This window comes from Leguminivora glycinivorella, chromosome 22, assembly GCF_023078275.1.
Source record: "Leguminivora glycinivorella isolate SPB_JAAS2020 chromosome 22, LegGlyc_1.1, whole genome shotgun sequence".
Taxonomy (NCBI): Eukaryota; Metazoa; Arthropoda; class Insecta; order Lepidoptera; family Tortricidae; genus Leguminivora; species Leguminivora glycinivorella.
In genome coordinates, this window is record NC_062992.1 from 8,897,369 (window position 1) to 8,918,598 (window position 21,230).

The 21,230-nt window shown below is 44.0% G+C and overlaps 1 protein-coding gene across 1 annotated transcript in view; it reads right to left on the reverse strand.

The window, feature by feature from the left end:
* Positions 1 to 472: 472 nt before the first annotated feature.
* LOC125238100 (exportin-2) overlaps positions 473 to 21,230 on the reverse strand; it is a 44,842-nt gene continuing 24,084 nt past the window's right edge. Inside the window, exons 12-20 of the mRNA XM_048145387.1 lie at positions 18,453 to 18,546; positions 14,484 to 14,575; positions 13,511 to 13,728; positions 12,370 to 12,467; positions 10,831 to 10,998; positions 4,855 to 5,086; positions 3,035 to 3,148; positions 2,341 to 2,485; positions 473 to 1,319 (exon numbers count right to left, since the gene is read on the reverse strand). Coding sequence (XP_048001344.1) covers positions 1,165 to 1,319; positions 2,341 to 2,485; positions 3,035 to 3,148; positions 4,855 to 5,086; positions 10,831 to 10,998; positions 12,370 to 12,467; positions 13,511 to 13,728; positions 14,484 to 14,575; positions 18,453 to 18,546 — 1,316 coding nt within the window. The 3' untranslated portion in view covers positions 473 to 1,164. The remainder of the gene's footprint in view (positions 1,320 to 2,340; positions 2,486 to 3,034; positions 3,149 to 4,854; positions 5,087 to 10,830; positions 10,999 to 12,369; positions 12,468 to 13,510; positions 13,729 to 14,483; positions 14,576 to 18,452; positions 18,547 to 21,230) is intronic.

Here is a 21,230-nt window from a genome sequence, read left to right on the forward strand (position 1 = left end):
TTAACCGCTTTTGGTGACCAGTGCCATACGTACGAATTTACAAGAAAGAGAGTGGGAATATGTCGAACATGGTTCGCGTTAGGCCCGCAAATGTTATTACAATATTAGGAAACGCCCAGCGTTACAAACATTTAATGCATATGTATAATATCACATTGCAAATTTTCTATCACACATGTCAATCTGTTATACCGATCTCGCTCCCAAAGTAACTTAACCCCTCTTATCAATGTTGATCAATTAATGAAATAGTGACATCGACAATGAGGAGGCACACTCAAAGGTTATGACACTTATGACAGATGGCGCCACCCTATCGGCTCAGCCACGACATTGGTCTAAGCGCGACAGCGGTGAGCGGCGGCCATACATTGGAGCGAGACACAGCGATGGGACTTTTCATTCACTCGTATGACTGCCGCTCGCCGCTGCCGCGCTTAGACCAATGTCGTGGCTGAGCCGTATTAGTCCATTGCACTTGATTGCACAGATAAAGAATTTCATACGTGAGAGCGAGAAGATGATATGTTTTTTCTTTCTCTCATATATGAACGAATGACAGTGACATGCCTAGACACTTGCACAGGCGCCGCCTGACGGGATAAAATGACAGTGTGTCTCCTCATTAAAATAGGTTAAAATTCCCACGCACGGATCCGTGTTTAAGCAAACGAGGGGTTAATATCATAACTGTTAAGAGAAAATGATTTAAAAATAAGATATAGACGCGTAGGAAACTTAACCCCCCGTATGCGGTCTGTCAATTTTGATCATTGAAAAAGTGACCTTGACATTTTAAACAATGGATTAAAATTCCCCCGCACGGATACGTGTCTAAGCATACGAGGGGCTAAGGATAGATAAAGGGTTATTAAGTTTTTAAATGTTTTACATTACGACATTTGATCCAATACAACGTGTTGTAAAGTGATAGGTTACAATTTGGTGGTACGGCCGAGGATTTTTTAAGCAGACGCGTTCTTATGAGGTTCATCTAGTACAACAACACACGAGAATTCTGTGATTGGTATAAATATCTGCATATTGTGTCGCGTTTTTATGTGGTTCGTCTAGGGCGATACTTCTCGAGTACCTATATGCTACTTTCGGATTAGGGCGCGTATTCTGTATCGTTCTGTAGTTTATTATAAATCGATGAACTAATCAACATATCTGCACATTGTATCGTTGCAAGTAGCCGTGCAGCGCGTTTTTATGTGGTTCGTCTAGGGCAGCGACTCGTGGTGGCAGCAGGCCGGGTGAAGCCCGGGAGAGCGCGCCGACACTCTCGGCTAGGAAGCGTTGTGGATCCGTGATCACTGGAACAAACATTATTTATTCGAAATGGAAAATTATACCACTCGATATTGTATCGATACTTCTACTAAATCATCTAAAATAATAGTTTTATTAGTTACTCTACTATAAAATATAAGTATATCTCGATAAAACAAAAAACGTTACAGACATCAAGCAGGCAAACATGCAGGCCTATGATGCTTGCATTTTTATCACTTATCTGCGTGGATAAAGCATCCGTCATCCGTCCGTATCAAGGTTAGAGAGTAACAGATGTCTTATCCACGTTGATAAGTGATAAAATTGGAAGCATAATAACTGTACTGGTCGCGCGATAAATGATGAAACATCAGTAGGCCTAGCACATGATGGCCGCGGGAGTATGTCGCCGCGAGATAGACTACCCGTCCTTATGTCATTAATACAGTTAGAAGAAGACGTGGCATCTATCTCGCGGCGACATACTCCCGCGGCCATCATGTGCTAGGCCTACAGGCAGGCAATTATGGTCGCGCGATAAATGATAAAACATCTGGCCGTCCCTATCGCACTTACTAATAGTGCGATAGGGACGGCCTGACATTTTATCGTCTATCGCGCGACCATGCTACCCGTGCTGGGCGCCCCTATCGCACTATTTGTAAGTGTGACAGGGACGGCGACCATGCTATCGGTGCAACTCGTTCATATTCACTAAATAGAAGCATGTTGGTGTTTTCTTCCTTAGTCTCACCTTCAACAACACGGAAGAGACCATTTATTTTATATCTATTATGTGTCTACATCATAAGAAACTAATTGCTACTAAAATTTTAACATACACTTTATTTATATTTAGAAAAACTAGTGATAACAGAGTAAAGAGATTATAAAAACAAAACAAATAATTTACATCTTCGCATTCATTAGTAACTAATTCAATTATTGAAGTTGGGAATGGCTGCTCCGTTATCAAAACCCAACAGTTTCGCTGCAGGTTTAGTGACGTGTGCCTCGTATGCACATGCTGGTGGCTCGAATTACAGCAGTGCACTAAAATACCTGATAGAGGATCGCTGTTAGCGCCCTTAGCGCAGGTAAGTTGTGAGTATTGCGCCTGGTAACCGGGCGTGTCGTCTACTTCTACAAAATGGTCGTCCGGCAGAGATGTGGAGTCCGTTGGTAGCTCAAATAGGGAGATCAGCGCCTGTTAACAAATACAAAATATAAATTAAATTGTATTGGAATGTCAAATGGTAAGGAAAGACCAAGCAAATTGAACATAAAACTCGTCATCTTACGTGCACCATATGACTAATTTTAGCTGCTAGAGATTAGCAAATATATCTGCCTTGTGTTACAAAGTGGGACGTTTTCACGTGCACACTCACAATTATAATGACTTTTTTTAAGATGGCTGATTTTCTAATTACCCTAGCGACCGCAATTCTGGCGGAAAACATCGATTTACTATATCTTATAAAACTACTGTAAACTCAAAAACGACTGACTGGATTTTCATAAGACCTTCATCTTTCAGTAGAGCGATTCTTGAGAAAGGTTAGAATATATAATTTTGTAAAGTTTTTGACTAACCTGCATAAGCGGAGGCCATAACGGTGCAAGGCGTCCTTGTCTCATATAGTTGGCTTCTGTCAGTAGCTTGACGCAGCCGACGGCGGCCGCCTTGCGTTCTAAAACACCGTCTACCTTTTAGCATGCTCATAGCGAAATACTCGTGCACTATATGACTAACCTGCATAAGCGGAGGCCATAACGGTGCAAGGCGTCCTTGTCTCATATGGTTGGCTTCTGTCAGTAGCTTGACGCAGCCGACGGCGGCCGCCTTGCGTTCTAAAACACCGTCTACCTTTTAGCATGCTCATAGCGAAATACTCGTGCACTATATGACTAACCTGCATAAGCGGAGGCCATAACGGTGCAAGGCGTCCTTGTCTCATATGATTGGCTTCTGTCAGTAGCTTGACGCAGCCGACGGCGGCCGCCTTGCGTTCTAAAACACCGTCTACCTTTTGTAGGTCGGGGATAAGGACACGCTCCATGCTCATCGCGAAATACTCGTGCACTATTTATTTATTTATTTAATCTTTATTGCACAAAAAAAAATCTTGCAGTACAAAAGGCGGACTTAATGCTTTAAGGCATTCTCTACCAGTCAACCTCAAGGCTAAGCAGAGAGACTGTGAGCGGTGCTACAATTCATCATTCACTATATGACTAACCTGCATAAGCGGAGGCCATAACGGTGCAAGGCGTCCTTGTCTCATATGGTTGGCTTCTGTCAGTAGCTTGACGCAGCCGACGGCGGCCGCCTTGCGTTCTAATACACCGTCAACCTTTTGTAGGTCGGGGATAAGGACACGCTCCATGTACATCGCGAAATACTCGTGCACTATATGACTAACCTGCATAAGCGGAGGCCATAACGGTGCAAGGCGTCCTTGTCTCATATGGTTGGCTTCTGTCAGTAGCTTGACGCAGCCGACGGCGGCCGCCTTGCGTTCTAATACACCGTCAACCTTTTGTAGGTCGGGGATAAGGACACGCTCCATGTACATCGCGAAATACTCGTGCACTATATGACTAACCTGCATAAGCGGAGGCCATAACGGTGCAAGGCGTCCTTGTCTCATATGATTGGCTTCTGTCAGTAGCTTGACGCAGCCGACGGCGGCCGCCTTGCGTTCTAAAACACCGTCTACCTTTTGTAGGTCGGGGATAAGGACACGCTCCATGTACATCGCGAAATACTCGTGCACTATATGACTAACCTGCATAAGCGGAGGCCATAACGGTGCAAGGCGTCCTTGTCTCATATGATTGGCTTCTGTCAGTAGCTTGACGCAGCCGACGGCGGGCGCCTTGCGTTCTAAAACACCGTCTACCTTTTGTAGGTCGGGGATAAGGACACGCTCCATGCTCATCGCGAAATACTCGTGCACTATTTATTTATTTATTTATTTATTTAATCTTTATTGCACAAAAGAAAATCTTGCAGTACAAAAGGCGGACTTAATGCTTTAAGGCATTCTCTACCAGTCAACCTCAAGGCTAAGCAGAGAGACTGTGAGCGGTGCTACAATTCATCATTCACTATATGACTAACCTGCATAAGCGGAGGCCATAACGGTGCAAGGCGTCCTCGTCTCATATGATTGGCTTCTGTCAGTAGCTTGACGCAGCCGACGGCGGGCGCCTTGCGTTCTAAAACACCGTCTACCTTTTGTAGGTCGGGGATAAGGACACGCTCCATGCTCATCGCGAAATACTCGTGCACTATTTATTTATTTATTTATTTATTTAATCTTTATTGCACAAAAGAAAATCTTGCAGTACAAAAGGCGGACTTAATGCTTTAAGGCATTCTCTACCAGTCAACCTCAAGGCTAAGCAGAGAGACTGTGAGCGGTGCTACAATTCATCATTCACTATATGACTAACCTGCATAAGCGGAGGCCATAACGGTGCAAGGCGTCCTCGTCTCATATGATTGGCTTCTGTCAGTAGCTTGACGCAGCCCACGGCGGCCGCCTTGCGTTCTAATACACCGTCAACCTTTTGTAGGTCGGGGATGAGGACACGCTCCATATACATCGCGAAATACTCGTGCACTATATGACTAACCTGCATAAGCGGAGGCCATAACGGTGCAAGTCGTCCTTGTCTCATATGGTTGGCTTCTGTCAGTAGCTTGACGCAGCCGACGGCGGCCGCCTTGCGTTCTAATACACCGTCAACCTTTTGAAGGTCGGGGATGAGGACACGCTCCATGTACATCGCGAACATGCTGTGAAAAATGTGGATTTCAGATATTGAAATTGAAATTCTTTATTTCAGGTTTATCAACCCATATTTTTGTAAGTAATACCAAAGAGGATCGAGTATTAAAGAGAGTTACTGTCAAAGTAAAATGTGTAATCACAGTGCATAGACTGCCATCTCTCGACACAGGCTTAAAACTTTTGAACCTCAGTTTTGACAATTTGGCCCATATTCTTAGCTTGATATGTTTTAAAATGTCAAATATTAATATTAGCGCCATCTAGCCGAGCGTACCCCAAATGTGTATCGCCATCTAGCTCACCGTAACTTTTTCTGTATGGTTTTGGGGTACGTTTTTTTCTTAGACTTTATCTGTCTATACGAAGATAGGTCTTTGGTAAAACATTTAGCTTAAAACTAGGTCATTTATTATAGATTAGGCACATACAATTTTACACTAGAATACAATAGAATAATTAAAATAAAGAATAACGTACAATTTTTTTAAATTATATATTATATAGTTCACGGCGCGAGGCCTCAAGTCGCATATCACTCGTATGCACAAAGATGTTTTTCCTCCGTTTTCCTCGCAGCCTGTCAGTAGCTCAGCCGCGCACGGTACCGCCGCGCAGTCATCGCCGGACTCACACGCAGATAGCGGTGACCTGAGTCAGCTTGCCGTTTTGAAGAAGTCAGTGAGAGTTCTTCGTCATATTCCGAAAGGGGCGCGCAGTCTTGCAGCAGGAAAATTGTGCAGCATAATTAACAGATGCGTTGCTGTAAATGGTATAGACGAGTGGTACGCTCTCCTGACTTTTTCTTACAGGGCCTTACGAACTCCAGAAGTAGGTGGGATGGAGACCCTTGCTACGAAGGTGAAGGCGAATGTAGACGCCTTTTCGTGTTTGTCGGGCGATGTTTGTGCGGCGTCTTTCCAGTCGTCGTCTCTCGCCAGGACAATTGAGACCAAGGTCCATGAGGGTGATTTAAGGGGAGCCGTCCGTTTGCTGATGAGTGAGGATACAATCGCCCCTTCGGGATCGGAGACTTTGTCAGCATTGCAGTCCAAGCATCCGGGTCCGTCCCGTACTCTTTGTTTCCCGGGAGAGCCTGACTCCGATTGCCCGGTCTTGTCGGTGAAGGTGGAGGATGTAGCTCAGGCAGTAGCCTCTTTCCATAGCGGTTCGGCGGCAGGGTTAGATGGGATTCGTCCGGCTCACTTGAAAGAGCTAACATCTCGCACGGCTGGAGATAATGGGGTGCGCTTGATGGAAGCTCTCACTAAATTGTCCAATTTCTTGCTCAGTGGTAAGTTGAATCCCCAGGTGTGTCCCTATGTGTATGGGGCTACACTTTGTGCTCTGAGGAAGAAGGAGGGTGGGGTGAGACCGATAGCCGTCGGGAGCACTTTCCGTAGACTCGTTGCCAAGCTTGGGTGTAGCGCAGTGCGAGGGGAGATGGCCACGTATCTCCAGCCGCATCAGGTGGGGTTTGGAACTCGTCTGGGGTCCGAAGCGGCGATACATGCGGTTCGCACTTTTGTGATGGACCCAGAGAATTCGGGGAGCGTGGTTGTTAAGCTTGACATCAAGAACGCCTTTAACACCTTGGAGAGGGACGTACTGTTTGACGAGGCGAGGTCAAATGTTCCTTCACTCTTCCCTTTCCTTAGCCAAGTCTATCACCTGCCCTCTAACCTCTTTTATGGGTCCAATCTCATTCTTTCTCAGGTGGGTGCGCAGCAGGGGATCCTCTTGGTCCTCTCGCTTTTAGCCTTGCGATCCACAGAGTCATCACAGAGCTTAAGTCTCCCCTTAATATCTGGTACCTCGACGATGGTACCATTGGGGGTAAGCCAGAGGAGGTTAGGCAGGACTTGCTCAGTTTGATCCCACGTCTGAGGGATCTCGGGTTGGAGGTGAATGCGTCCAAGTGTGAGTTCTTTGGTTGTGGACCACAGTCTTCCAGTCTTTTTTCTTCTTTCTCTTCCTTGCTTCCTGGTCTCCGAGAGCTTGACCTTGATTCTTTGTCCCTGTTGGGTGCACCCATATTTCCATCTGGGGTCCCTCAGGCGCTTAAAACTCGTAGGGATCTCCTTCTGCTCGCCGGCGAGCGCTTGAGGTGCTTGAATCCACACGTGGCTCTGGTTCTTTTGCAGAAGTGCTTCGCCGCTCCGAAGATCACATATTTACTGCGTACAGCTCCAGTTTGGACATTTCCCGACGAGATCCGCAACTTTGACGCCGCCATCAAGTCCACGGTAGAGTCAATCGTCAATATCTCCCTTGACGAGAGCCAGTGGACTCAAGCCGCTTTGCCGGTCCGCCACGGGGGTATTGGGGTTCGGTGTCTGCAGAATATAAGTCTGCCGGCGTTCCTGGCGTCAGCCCATGGGGTGGGGGCCTCGTTGCTAGCATTTTATCACTGGATGGTAGCGAGGCAACCGTGCCGTATGCGGCTGACGCGTTAAGGGAATGGCTGGCCCTAAATCCTGGTGCCACCGTGCCAGAAAATCCCAAAGTGCAACGGGCGTGGGATGATGTGGGCTGCAGGGCTGTGCTTGGCGGTCTTGTCGATGGTTCTGTGGGTGTTGACCGGGCTAGGCTTTTGGCTGTATCAGAGCCAGAGTCAGGGGCATGGTTACACGCGCTACCCTCGCCTCAATTAGGTACCTTGCTCGACGGTGATTCTTTGCGGGTGTCCGTTGCTCTCCGCTTGGGCTGCGATGTATGTCAACCACATTTATGCATTTGCGGTTCCATGGTGGAGGCTAGCGGACATCATGCTTTGAGTTGCCGTCGTTGTACGGGCAGGCATCCGCGTCACCATGCTCTCAACGACATCGTCCAGAGGGCACTAAAGTCGGCTGGTGTGCCGTCCATCCTTGAGCCGCCGGGTCTTAGCCGCACGGATGGCAAACGCCCCGATGGCCTGACTTTGATCCCGTGGGAGAGGGGGCGGTGTTTGGTGTGGGACGCTACGTGTGTCAACACCTTCGCCGCTTCTCACATTGGGCGCACAACCCGCAGCGCTGGGGCTGCGGCGGAATTCCAGGCGGCGTCAAAGCGGCAGAAATATGCGCCCTTGGGCCCGGGGTACATTTTTGTTCCTTTTGCGGTGGAGACGGCGGGCTGCTGGGGCGCGGACGCGAAGCATTTTGTGCGTGACGTGGGCCGTCGACTTAGGTTAAAGGGAGAAGACCCGCGCTCCGAATCGTTTCTGGTGCAAAGGCTGGCCATAGCGATCCAACGGGGTAATGCCGCAAGCATTATGGGCACTTTTGCACCGGAGGCGGTGCGGAGCGGTATTGACTAATTACCGTTTGTAATTATTTTTAGTTAAGGCTTTTTTTTTGACATTGTATTTCAAATAACTATACACTTGACTTATATAATTAAATCATAAATCAAGAATTATATATCAAATTAAACTTTTAAAAACTTAATAATAAATAAAGGTTATTTACCGTAAACCGTCTAGATACAGCACAAAAGAGCTTTACGCAGATGCAAATGTTCTCTCGGTTCGTCAGCTGTATTTCCGAAAAATTATGTATAATTACGGAAAACTGCATGATAAGGTCTTTGAAGCAGATACAAGACGCCGTCAGCGCTGGAAAACCCCAAAAACACGCACAAAATTTGCCCATAGATTTCACCCCTTTATTTGTCCGCTAGTTATGAAATCCTTTTGCAAACTTGATTCTACAAATAGACCACCTAGCAAACGGTATCTTACCAAGTGGCTTTCCCAGCTAGATTACCAAGACACTGAACTTCTTCTGTATGTGGCAAGCTAAGTATATATTTTATTTTATTTATGTTATTTAAACTTTGTTTAATGACGCCAATTTATAAGTATAGCTATATAAATATCTATCTTCTCATCTTAATTTATTATCTCATCTTAATTTATTATTAATATCCTCATATCATATTCATATTATAGTATAAATCTCTCACACACTAACACATACATACCCGTACATTCAAGTAAATACACACGTACACGCAGCTCAGTGTTGATACCAAATTATTTGAATTTATAGTACATTACATCAGAGGCCGGGAAAATGAGGATTTCCGGCCAAGTGGGTATATCCGGATAGGGATACGAGGCCGGGAATTCGTTTTCACGCCGAGGCATGTATAGTGCTTTTCTCAAACATACAATGAAATAAAAAAAAATGCTCTAAAGGACAATATTTTATAAAAAAAAAGTTACTTTGCAGGCCTAGGCCTAAAAAATAATATGAAATCCCTTTACAGTCCTCTCGAGTTGTTGCGCCCAAAAAGCGATACTTCCCAGCCCCTTTTTAGGAACGTAAAGACAATATTTCATTGCATATTTGAGAAAAATATATTACGTTACACAAAAAATAAAAAATGTTATTTGTAAGCTCTTTGTACTTCCTTATGCAACTCGCTCTACGAATTGTATAGTTTTATAATATAGGTTAAGGCACTAGTGCGATGAAACTGCGTCCTGTAACACAGGGTTTCCTAGCTCAGGACACAGGGTCGCGATTTTCTGTAATTGTTAATTTATATAATAAACTTTTTTCATTTTCATTTTTTTTTCAATGATATAAGTGATATAACCTTAAATATTAAATAATTATAATATCATCTTTCATCAGTATAGCTTTGCATAAAAAAAAGTGGCAACACTTAGTGTCGTCCTGTCGTCTCCTATAAATCAATTTATATGGAATAACCTAACCACAAAATTAAAATTTTGAAAAAAACCCCGACACAGTGGACCGATTTTCTTGAAACATGAGTACACTCTCGACTAACTCAGCTTTCAATAAAAAAACTAAATCTAAATCGGTTCGTCCTTTCAGAAGCTACGATGTCAGACAGACAGACACACACACAGACAGACAGAGACACGTCAAACTTATAACAGCCCGTAGTTTTTGCGTCGCTGGTTAAAAACGGAGGACCCTAAGTACAATATCGCCATTTTCTAATTTCTACTCTGTTCTGCCAGATTGTAAATCTAAAGAGGAGCTTTACCACCTAACGGCCCAGCCACGACATTGGTCTAAGCGCGACAGCGGGGAGCGGCGGCCATACATTGGAGCGAGACACAGCGATGGGACTTTTCATTCGCACGTATGGCCGCCGCTCACCGCTGTCGCGCTTAGACCAATGTCGTGGCTGAGCCGTAACACCTGGACATAAAATGCCGAACACAATTTGATTTGCAATTTAGGGCAATTCATTTAGTCACATGGACGAAAGTTTGATAGACTTATCGAAATAAACAGAGTCGATCCATTCTATACCGTTGTCAGACGAAGTTGTTAAAACTGGCAAACACATTTAACACGTTTATTAAGTCGACATAACGCTCGACATGTTTCGCTCCATTTCAGAGGAGCTTTTTCAAGAGTAACAATGTCCGAGTCTCACAGGAGTTTTATAGTTAAAACATATTTAGCTATCTGGGAAGTTTTAAGAGCAACACATACATACATACATGCAATCACCTGTTTCCCAGAGGGGTAGGCAGAGATCACGGATTTCCATTTACTACGATCCTGACAAACCACCTTCGCTTCACACACTTTCATAACGTTTCTCATACACGCTCGTCGGTTTCGAGTACTTCTGACCTGGCCTTTTTGCAATATTTCCCCGATTTGATCAAGAAAAGTTCGCCTAGGTCTTCTGCTTCCAATAGACCCTTCCACTGTTTTTTCATATACTTTCTTCGTTAATCTCCAAGAGCAATATAAATCTTGATAAATCTTCTTACCCATTTTGCACAGAATCCACGAGATCTATAAGGTTGTCGGCACCGAAATGCGCCGCATAGAATCCTAGGAAAGCGATGAGGCCTTTGACGTATTTAGTCGTCTTGGACGATGATAGTCGCTGGAAGAGCAGTGTCATGATCTGCTTCGTGTATGGCTGCATTGTGGTTCTGTAAAAAGATCAAAATTATAATCACTCATAATTTTCTACATAATAAAGCGAAAGCGATGAAAAAAAAAAACTCTGGACTGAACCTATATCCTGGATTTCTATTTATTTTCTAAGTTATTTTAATTACAAAAGTACTGTATAAGACACTGATATATCCACACTCATCATCCTCCTTGCGTTATCCCGGCATTTGCCACGGCTCATGGGAGCCTGGGGTCCGCTTTGACAACTAATCCCAAGATTTGGCGTAGGCACTAGTTTTTACGAAAGCGACTGCCATCTGACCTTCCAACCCGAAGGGTAACTAGGCCTTATTGGAATTAGTCCGGTTTCCTCACGATGTTTTCCTTCACCGAAAAGCGACTGGCAAATATCAAATGACATTTCGTATATAAGTTCAGAAAAACTCATTGGTACGAGCCGGGTTCGAACCCGCGACCTCCGGATCGAAAGTCGCACGCTCTTACCGCTAGGCCACCAGCGCTTCTACTGATATATCCACACTAATATTATAAATGGGAAAGTGTGTGTGTCTGTCTGTTTGTCCGTCTTTCACGGCAAAACGGAGCGACGAATTGACGTGATTTTTTAAGTGGAGGTAGTTGAAGGGATGGAGAATGACATAGGCTACTTTTTGTCTCTTTCCAATGCGAGCGAAGCCGCGGGAAAAAACTAGTTAAACATATAACCTCTGGTCACTCGCGTAATAACCACAAAATTATAATTTTGAAAAAACCCCCGAGATAGTGGACCGATTTTCATGAAACATGTCTTAGCCATGTTTCATGAAAATCCCGACACTCCCGACTAACTCAGCTTTCAAACAAAAAAAACTAAATCTAAATCGGTTCATCCGTTCAGGAGCTACGATGCCACAGATAGACAGACACACATACAGACAGACAGACACGTCAAACTTATAATACCCCGTCGTTCTTGCGTCGGGGGTTAAAAATGTCGAAAGTCGATCGAGATGTTTTGCTCCGTACCCACTCACAATGTAAAGTCGTCGTCAATAGAACTTGTGAACAATGTAAACAAACCTTGTAGTCAAAATGTCTTTATTTTCCATTTTAACTCATCAGATATTCGCTAAATCCATGTGTTATTTAATCAATTCATCTCACATTATACTCCTTAACCTTTAAAATAATAAAATTGTGCTAGAATATTCATATTTTATAGAATGGTTTGTTTACAATTTCAATTGACGGTGATTTTAACATGTGGATTATTTTCGACTATATTTACGTGAGTGACCCGACTTTACACGTTGAATATGTCTAAGTCATTTCAAAAAATCGGAAATAGGCAGATATACACAAAAACAACATACATATGTATGAGGCAACTTGAAAGCAATACTTACTCTCCGAATTTGAACAGCATTGTTTGTATTAAGTAGAACCCTTCGTGGTCGTTCGTTTTTGACGCTATCAGCTTCTGGAATACTCCCAGCATGGCATTCTGTGGACAAAATGTAGTTCAGATTACATGCTGATTTTTTATAACATGACGACCGGTCTGGCGTAGTCGGTAGTGACCCTGCCTGCTGCGCCGCGGTCCCGGGTTCGAATCCCAGTAAGGGATTTTTTTTGTGTGATGAGCACAGATATTTGTTCCTGTCATGGATGTTTTCTATGTATATAAGTATTTGTATATTATATATATCGTTGTCTGAGTACCCACAACACAAGCCTTCTTGAGCTTACCGTGGGCCTCAGTCAATCTGTGTAAGAATGTCCTATAATGTCCTATTTCCTATTCTATTATATCGTATTTTGCGTTATCATAATGATACAAAAAAACGCATGAAAACTCGAAAATAAAATTCGCGTTTCCCGGGACGTAACACGACGACAGCTAGATAGATTTTTCACCTTTGAAAACCCCCACAGCAAATTTCAGAGAAGATATAGAATTTTGAACTATTTACAAACCATAGTTAGCACAGACCAACCCCTATAGACATCCATTACAAGACGACTCGCGGTCACCGCAAATACTAGTAAGGGTTTACTAGTATTTGCAATGATATAAGCGCGGGCGCTCGCCGTGCCCGATCAGTAGCGACTAACTACCAAGTAACCGACCCGAAAGCAGCGCGTGTTTTACGCAATAAAAAAATTTAAAAAGGGTATTTTGATGCCTTAAAGATGTCCACTTGTAGTGTGAAACGGTGTGGAAAGGTAACAAGAAGCTCAAATTTAAAAACAGACGGCATCACATTCCACAAATAAGTCATATTTATAATTTATTCAGAGCCGGCATAGGTCAATTTACACTGGCCACTTACGCGACAGTAGAGGGACAGTCATACTTCTGTCCCTTTTCATCCGGCGCGACCGCCCGCCGTCCTCGAAACGATCAATCGCAGCGCGCTAAACACATTCCCCTCCCGCTCCTCGCGCCCCAAGCACTGGTGATTCGTACCGCGCACAAAATTTACAATATTGGTACTCTACAGGAGGTTCTCTGTGATAGTTAGTAATAGTATTAGAGTAACTCACCAGTTTTCCCTCTCTCAATATGAGCTCCGCCCTCGCAGTGATGAACGCACACAGCAGCCTCACTAGCGGCCTGACGTTGGCCGCGCGCTCCCACAGCGGCGGCGCCACGAGGCACGGCAGCAGCGCGCCGTACGCGTCCCCGTCGCCCGCGGCGGCCGGCGAGGCGCCGCGTAGTTCGAGCAGAAGGGACAGCATTTGGAACACGTACGGCATGAATTCTGTACAAAAAGGAGGTACGTAATTAACAAAGAGTGGATTTTTATATTTTAGATCGCTTTTTATAGTGATACCTTCTTTTATCAGTAACTAGCGACCCGCCCCGGCTTCGCACGGGTACTATACCTACATGTGAACCTTCCTCTAGAACTACTCTATCTACGAGTATTAAAAAAAACCGCATCAAAATCCGTTGCGTAGTTTTAAAGATTTAAGCATACATAGGGACATAGGGACAGAGAATGCGACTTTGTTTTATACTATGTAGTGACTATTCAAAAGTTTTTCTTAGAAGTGTATCTTTTTAAGGTTTGCCAATAAAAAATGAATATCGTATTTATCTCTCTAGCGAAGGCATGCAAAGATGATAGATTTTAAAACTAACCTAACAAAATGCTTCGTTGGGATAAGTCGTTTCAACAGAATAAACATAAATTTTGGTTCAATGTTTATTTTATGTGTGCGGTGACGGGGTGATTTCACCACCCCTTTTCTTCCTTTCTTCCCGTGGGTTCCGTAGAAGTCAACTGTGTGATATGGGTTAAATTGTGGCGTAAGCGAGAGGCTGGCAACCTGTCACTGCAATGTCACAATTTGGATTCTTTTCTCAACCCCTTTTTGCCAAGAGTGGCACTGAAACCTGAATAGTTCATACGCGCTGCCTAGCTCTTTATGGGATACACGCTTGATTATATGTATGTATATGTATCATAGACCAAATTCACGCTGTATATTTTTAAATTACGAAAAATTTTACCTTGTACATCATTCTGCAGTATTTCTTGGAAGATCGGGAATAGAGCGTCCTCGAAAGCGGTGATAGCATTCGGATTCGACTTAGTCACCAACCTGAAACGGAACAATATGGTAATAAAACCCCACTTTATCCTGACTTGACTATTAGTCTAATCGTATACTAATACATTTTTCATCACATTTGCTGTTTAAAGGTATCATTGCGTCTACGTGTACTGAAGCATACGAGGGTCATGCCAAAAGAAGTTAGATACTCCATGGTCATTTGATCGATACTGGCCAGTTATACACCATTGTAAAGGTAGGTTATTTGCTTATTAATTTAAAAATGGAACACTTGGAAATTCTTAGGATTCTTTTTTAATTATTTTTTTTCTAAATAATTTTGGCGGGAATTTTCCGCAACAATGGAGCTTACTGGACGTGATTTTCGTGTTATGATATATTATGACTTTAAAAAAGGTTTAAAACCTCAAGAGTGTTTTGAACTTTTAGTCTCGACTTTTGGAGAGTCTGCGTGTTCACGTGCAACTGTTTTTAATTGGTTTGCTGAATTTAAAAGAGGACGGGAGAGCTTTAAAGATGAGGCGAAGACCGGACGGCCGCCAACCGCAGTCACTGAAGAAAATGTACAGGCTGTGGAAAAAAATATTCGTGCGAACCGACGAATTACATATGTAGAGCTCGAACGTGAACTGGGCTTTGGATCAGCAGCATTGCAAACTATAATTCATAGTAAACTGTCTCTTCATTAGCGTTTATCAAGATGGGTGCCGCACAAGCTCACCGATTTATAGAAACCCCGTCGCATGGATTGGTGCAAATTTATGATAGATAAATTTGACGCAGGCGAGAAAAAAACGTATATGATATACTTACAGGTGACGAAACATGGCTATATAACTACGATCCCGAAACAAAGCGACAGTCCACAGTATGGTGTTTTGTAGATGAACCGACGCCAACAAAATGTCGCCGAACCCGAAGTACACAAAAACAAATGGTTGCCTCATTTTTCTGCAAGACGGGACATATTGCTACAATAGTGCTAGAAGATCAAAAGACAGTTAATTCAGAATGGTATGTGACAGTTTGATCGATCCGGACACCATACTCACTTTAGTTTAGGTATATATTTAGGTATTTTTGAATTCATGTCCTTTCTCTTATATCGTAAAATGGAACGCAAATCTATTAGCGACAGTACGTAGGGTAGTTTCTTCGAATTAATTTGACATTTATAAAAGCCAGTTGAAGGTAGATCGATTTGATGGCTGCTCATTGCCCTGTGCGCAAGCTCGTTCGTCGCGAAAATCAAAAACTCGCTAAAATTGTCGATTGAGGTGATCAAGGCCCTCACCGCGACGTCTCCAGCACCAGCCCGCCATCGAGGAGAGTCGGTACCGACCAGCTGTTCGCCGAGCGGAGACAGGGTGAGTTGGCCTTTCGATTTGATTCGCTTTCACTGGCATAGATCGTTAGATTTTCTCAACTACAATTTCCCTACTCGAGGGCGATTGTACATTTGTTCCTTCGACCGCGGATCCTCCTAAAACTGAGAACAGCTAACCTGTCTCGGGGCCAGGAGTGACGTAGAACCACTTTCGTTTCGTTAATACTGTCGCTAATTTCGTTTCGTTACCAAAATATCGTTAGTTTCGTTTCGCTCATATTCGTACATAGATACATCGCAAAACTACATAATCTTTGCAATCGATCACTTCGCTTTCGTACCTACCTAGCTTCCAAAGTCCGACAATAAGTAATCATTCATTTCAACTGCTTTAGACATAATTACCTCAAAACAGGAACTTTCTGGATACTAAGTTATTTCAAATTTCGATTTTCGAACGATCAAAATTGATGATGCAATCATATTATACGACCAAATAAAGTAGGTGTTAAATTTGTTGTCATAACCCGTTAAAATAGGATACTTCGTAATTTGGTCGGATAACACTGCACCGCGTGCTATTTTTGTGATTACGTAATAATAACCAACCTACATAGTATTGAATTGGGACTTTAAGAATAGCGATAATTACATTTAGTTATTGTTATTTTGTAAAGTGGATAATACATAATAGTTAGACAAATATAATTTACATAATAGTACGAAAACATAAGATAAATTAGTAATATTGTTTACCACGTATTTAGTCTATACATATATCGTGCATTATTATTGAATAATGACCACAGATAGATGTCCATTATTATTCACATAGGCAAATCACATAGTTTTTAATCCTAATCAATTAACTACTTTCTGCTAAATATTAATTACGTTACGTACTCATAATCGGCACAAGCCCACAAAGTATTCGCGGACTTAACTCCTATCCATTAGGGTCTATTTTCCAACGGCAGCACATATCACTGCGAACCGAACTGCTTGTTTTTCTAATTGAAATAATTTACCTAACTAGTGTTTTTGTCTTCCCTTTATTAAACTCATTTAAAAATAATACGTTAGTTTAGGCACTCATCGTTATAAATAATTACTCTCACTTATCAATTGAAAGAAATATTTTTCTGTAATAGTGTCGTGGTTGGTGGACCTTACACCATAGTAAATAAGGTTGAAAATTGTTTGTACTACAAGTTGTTTTATATGTCGAATAGGTTACATTTACATTAGATTAACGTGGTTATTACATATTTGAAGTGACAATGTCTAAGGCACTCGCACGTCGTAATTTGCAATTAAAACGTGAAATATCGATCAAACGGATCGATGAATGTTTAGCGGCCGGATTACAGGCTAAGGTGGATTCCTCGCGATTACCGTTGTTTATGTCTAGATTTAGCAAAATAGACGGCTATTGTTCTAGTTTTGAAACCCACCACATGAAACTCATTTCGGAAATAACAGATGCGAACGAGTTAGAACAGGAGGATGTCGTGCGTCAAGAATTTGACGACAAATATTTTCAAATAATTGAAATTCACACTTCGTTGTCCTCCGCGACCACTACCGAGGGCGAGACAAATAGAACCGATTTGTCCGTCAAGTTGCCTCGCCTGAATCTTGTCCACTTCGATGGCAATATTAAATCATGGGGAACATTTTACGATATGTTTAACACAATGGTACATCAAAACAAACGACTGTCAAATATTGAGCGGTTCTCAATTTTGATGACACTTCTTTCGGGTGAACCATTGCAATTGTTAAAAGGTTTTCCTTTATCGGATAGCAATTATTTAGATGCCTACGCGGCCTTGATCGATCGATACAACAACAAACGAAAATTAGCTTTTCGTCATTGGGAGGAAATTCAGAACGCTTCGTTGAAATCTAATTCTCCCAGTGAATTACGTCGACTGGTAGACACCTTCAAAGAAAACATCGCGGTTTTGAAAAACTTAAGATTTCCCGTCAACGATTGGGACTTCCCATTGTTCTATTTGTTGATCAATAAATTGGACCAGGACACCCGCCGTCGTTTTGAGTTGCAGAACGACAGCAAGGATGTACCTTCTTTCGAGTCGTTGTTGGAATATGTGAATAAGGCCGGTCAAGCTTTGGAACTCGCCTCGCTCACAGAGAGTGTCGCCGCTTGGCCGCCGCGCGCGCCCGCCGCCGCGCCCGGGCGCCCCGCGCGCGCCCGCCGCGCCGCGCGCCGCCGCCTGGCGCGCGACACAGGAACGTACTCCTGCGGCCGCCGTCTATAAAACGTTAGTGGCCACTAGCGCCGCTCCGATTGAACCGTGTTGTGCGTTGTGCAAGTCGAATCATGATCTTGCTAAATGCATTGAATATCGGAACAAGACTCCTCACGAGCGTTTTTCTGTTGTCAAGGACAATCGGCTCTGCGTCAACTGCTTACGCTCGGGACACGTAGTCAAAACTTGCCCATCGAAATCTCGTTGTTTGAAATGTAACGTCGCCCACCACACTACTATTCATTTCGATGTCGATGGTGGTAAGCCCAAGGTCAGTGTCGGCTCCTCGGCCGCCACTAGCCCTGGCGCCGCGACTTGCTCGTCGTCTTCGCTTCTCGATACCCCGACGCAGGTGCCTGATAAACAGGTGACCATGATTGCGTCTGGTTCAGCACCTGTGGGTCAAATTTCGCTTTTTGCCACAGCATACGTGGAGGTACTCGATAATTTCGGTAGTTATCAAAAAATTCGTCTTGTCATAGACAATTGCAGTCAGCCCAATCTCATCACGCGACGTTGCGCCCAGCGACTTGGACTTCCGATTCGACATAAATATTCCTCGATCGAGGGTGTATGTGAGGTGTCAACATTGTCGACCTCCTATACCACTCTTAATATTCGCAGCATGAAGTCTGACTTCGAAATGTGCATCGAAGCCATTGTCGCACCCAAAATCTGCAGCGATCAGCCTGCAGTAAAAATTGACATCGACCGTTTGCCATGCGTCAACGCATTCGATCTCGCCGACTCTAACTTTGACAAACCTGGGGGTATCGACATCTTAGTGGGAGTAGATGTTTTTTGTAAAATCTTCATGGGTAACCGCCACGAATGTGATAACGGACCCACAATCTTTGAGACCAAACTTGGTTGGGTAGTCATGGGAAGCGCTCCTTCCGCCACTCCCCATTCGCAAACTTCGTTGTTTTGCTCAATCGAATCGCTCGATTCCCAAATTCGAAAATTTTGGGAGATAGAAAGTCTTCCGAAGGCTTCGCCTTTAACTGACGATGAAGTCATGTGCGAGAAAATATTCGCCTCGACTCATACACGTGACCCGAACGGACGATATATCGTGAACTTACCGTTCCGAAACGTCGATCCGCATTTTGGTGACTCGCGCGCTCTTGCCGAGCGCCGCCTAAACTCTCTCGAAAAGAGACTCTCTCGTGAACCGGAACTTCGGACAGAATACAATAACTTTATGCGTGATTATCTCGATGCTGGACATATGGACCCGGTCGCACCTCGATCGGATGGCCGAGCTTACCACTTGGCACATTTCTGCGTGCTTAAGCCCAGCAGCTCCACTACCAAATTGCGGGTAGTTTTCGACGCTACTGCTCAGCCTGCTGGAGGTCCCTCGTTGAATGATCAGTTGCTGGTTGGATCGAAACTGCAATCTGATCTCGTTTCGATATTACTTCGTTTTCGTTTGCATGCGGTTGTCTTCACAGCCGACATACGTCAAATGTATCGACAAATCTTAGTCTCTCTTAGTGATCGAGACTTTCAACGCATTTTGTTCAGGTTCTCACTCGACGAACCTATACAAGAATTTCGCTTAAATACCGTGACATACGGTATGTCTTCATCTAGCTTTCTCGCAATTCGTGCATTGATCCAATTAGCCATCGACGAAGGCAAAGAATATCCTCGTGCAGCTGAAGTCCTTAAACGGGACATTTACGTCGACGACGTAGTGACAGGCGCTGAATCTGTCGAATCAGCGCTCGACCTTCAGTCTCAGGTCATAAAGATCTTAGAGAAGGGATGTTTTGAACTCCGTAAGTGGTCGAGTAACTGTCCCCGTCTGCTCGAGAGTCTCGACCCAGCCCATTGTCATAATAAGACGCTCTCTTTCGATTCGGAACCGACATCTCCTGTTAAGGTGCTCGGTATGGAGTGGAACCCGTCCACAGACGCGTTCACCTTCACTGTCAATCCGCTTCATGAAAAGTGCACCAAAAGAAACATTCTTTCAGAATTGGCGCGCATATTTGACCCTCTTGGGTTTCTTACACCCTTGACACTCTCGTTTAAACGCATAATACAAGATCTTTGGACTCTTGGTCTGGATTGGGACGTGGTAGCACCCCCAACATCAACCAAAGCTGGCTTCGTTATCGTACAGATCTCGAGTTATTGTCGTCTCTCGAGATACCTCGATTCATCCTATCGACGAAGTCCTGCAGTGTTCAACTGCATGGCTTCTGTGACGCTTCTGAAGCAGGATATTCAGCGGTCATTTACTTTCGCATCGAGCACGGTGATGGTAGCATCACCACCCATTTGATAATGTCACGCTGCAAAGTCTCGCCTTTGAAACGCACCTCTATTCCTCGACTGGAACTTTGCGCTGCAGTTTTGCTGACAGACCTCGTTGTACACGTAAAGGAGATCTACGACAGAGACATCAAATTTGAAGACGTATTCTGTTGGTCAGATTCTACCGTAACACTCTCTTGGTTACGCTCGCCATCGCATCGTTGGAAGACTTACGTCAGTAATCGCGTAAGCCACATACAGGACAAAATACCGGCTGGTCATTGGCGCCATGTCACGTCAGAAACCAATCCTGCCGATTGTGCCTCTCGCGGAGTAACCGTCCGAGAACTTGTAAACCACCCTTTATGGTGGACAGGCCCCGCTTGGTTAGCACTTGACAGTAGCTGTTGGCCAAAGCCACCATCAACCATCGAATCGCAATCGGATCTATCGGAAGAACGAAGTGTTCTCAAGCAGACCACACTGTTCATTGCTGTCAATCAGCTTGACGATTTCTTATCCAGACATTCAAGTCTGAATAAAACTAAGCGCGTCGTCGCTTACATTCTTCGTTTCGTAAATAACTGTCGCTCCCCTGACAGTAGACGTTTCGGCCCGCTTGTTCAATCGGAACTCGACGGTGCTCTTACACATCTAGTAAAACTAACTCAAGAAAAGTCATTTTCTGACGAGTTTAATGCCTTAAAAACAGGTAAAAAATTGCCCAAGCAATTCAAAAAACTAAGCGTCTTTATCGATAGGTCAGGCTTGTTGAGGGTGGGCGGTAGACTGGTTCACTCCGAACTTGATT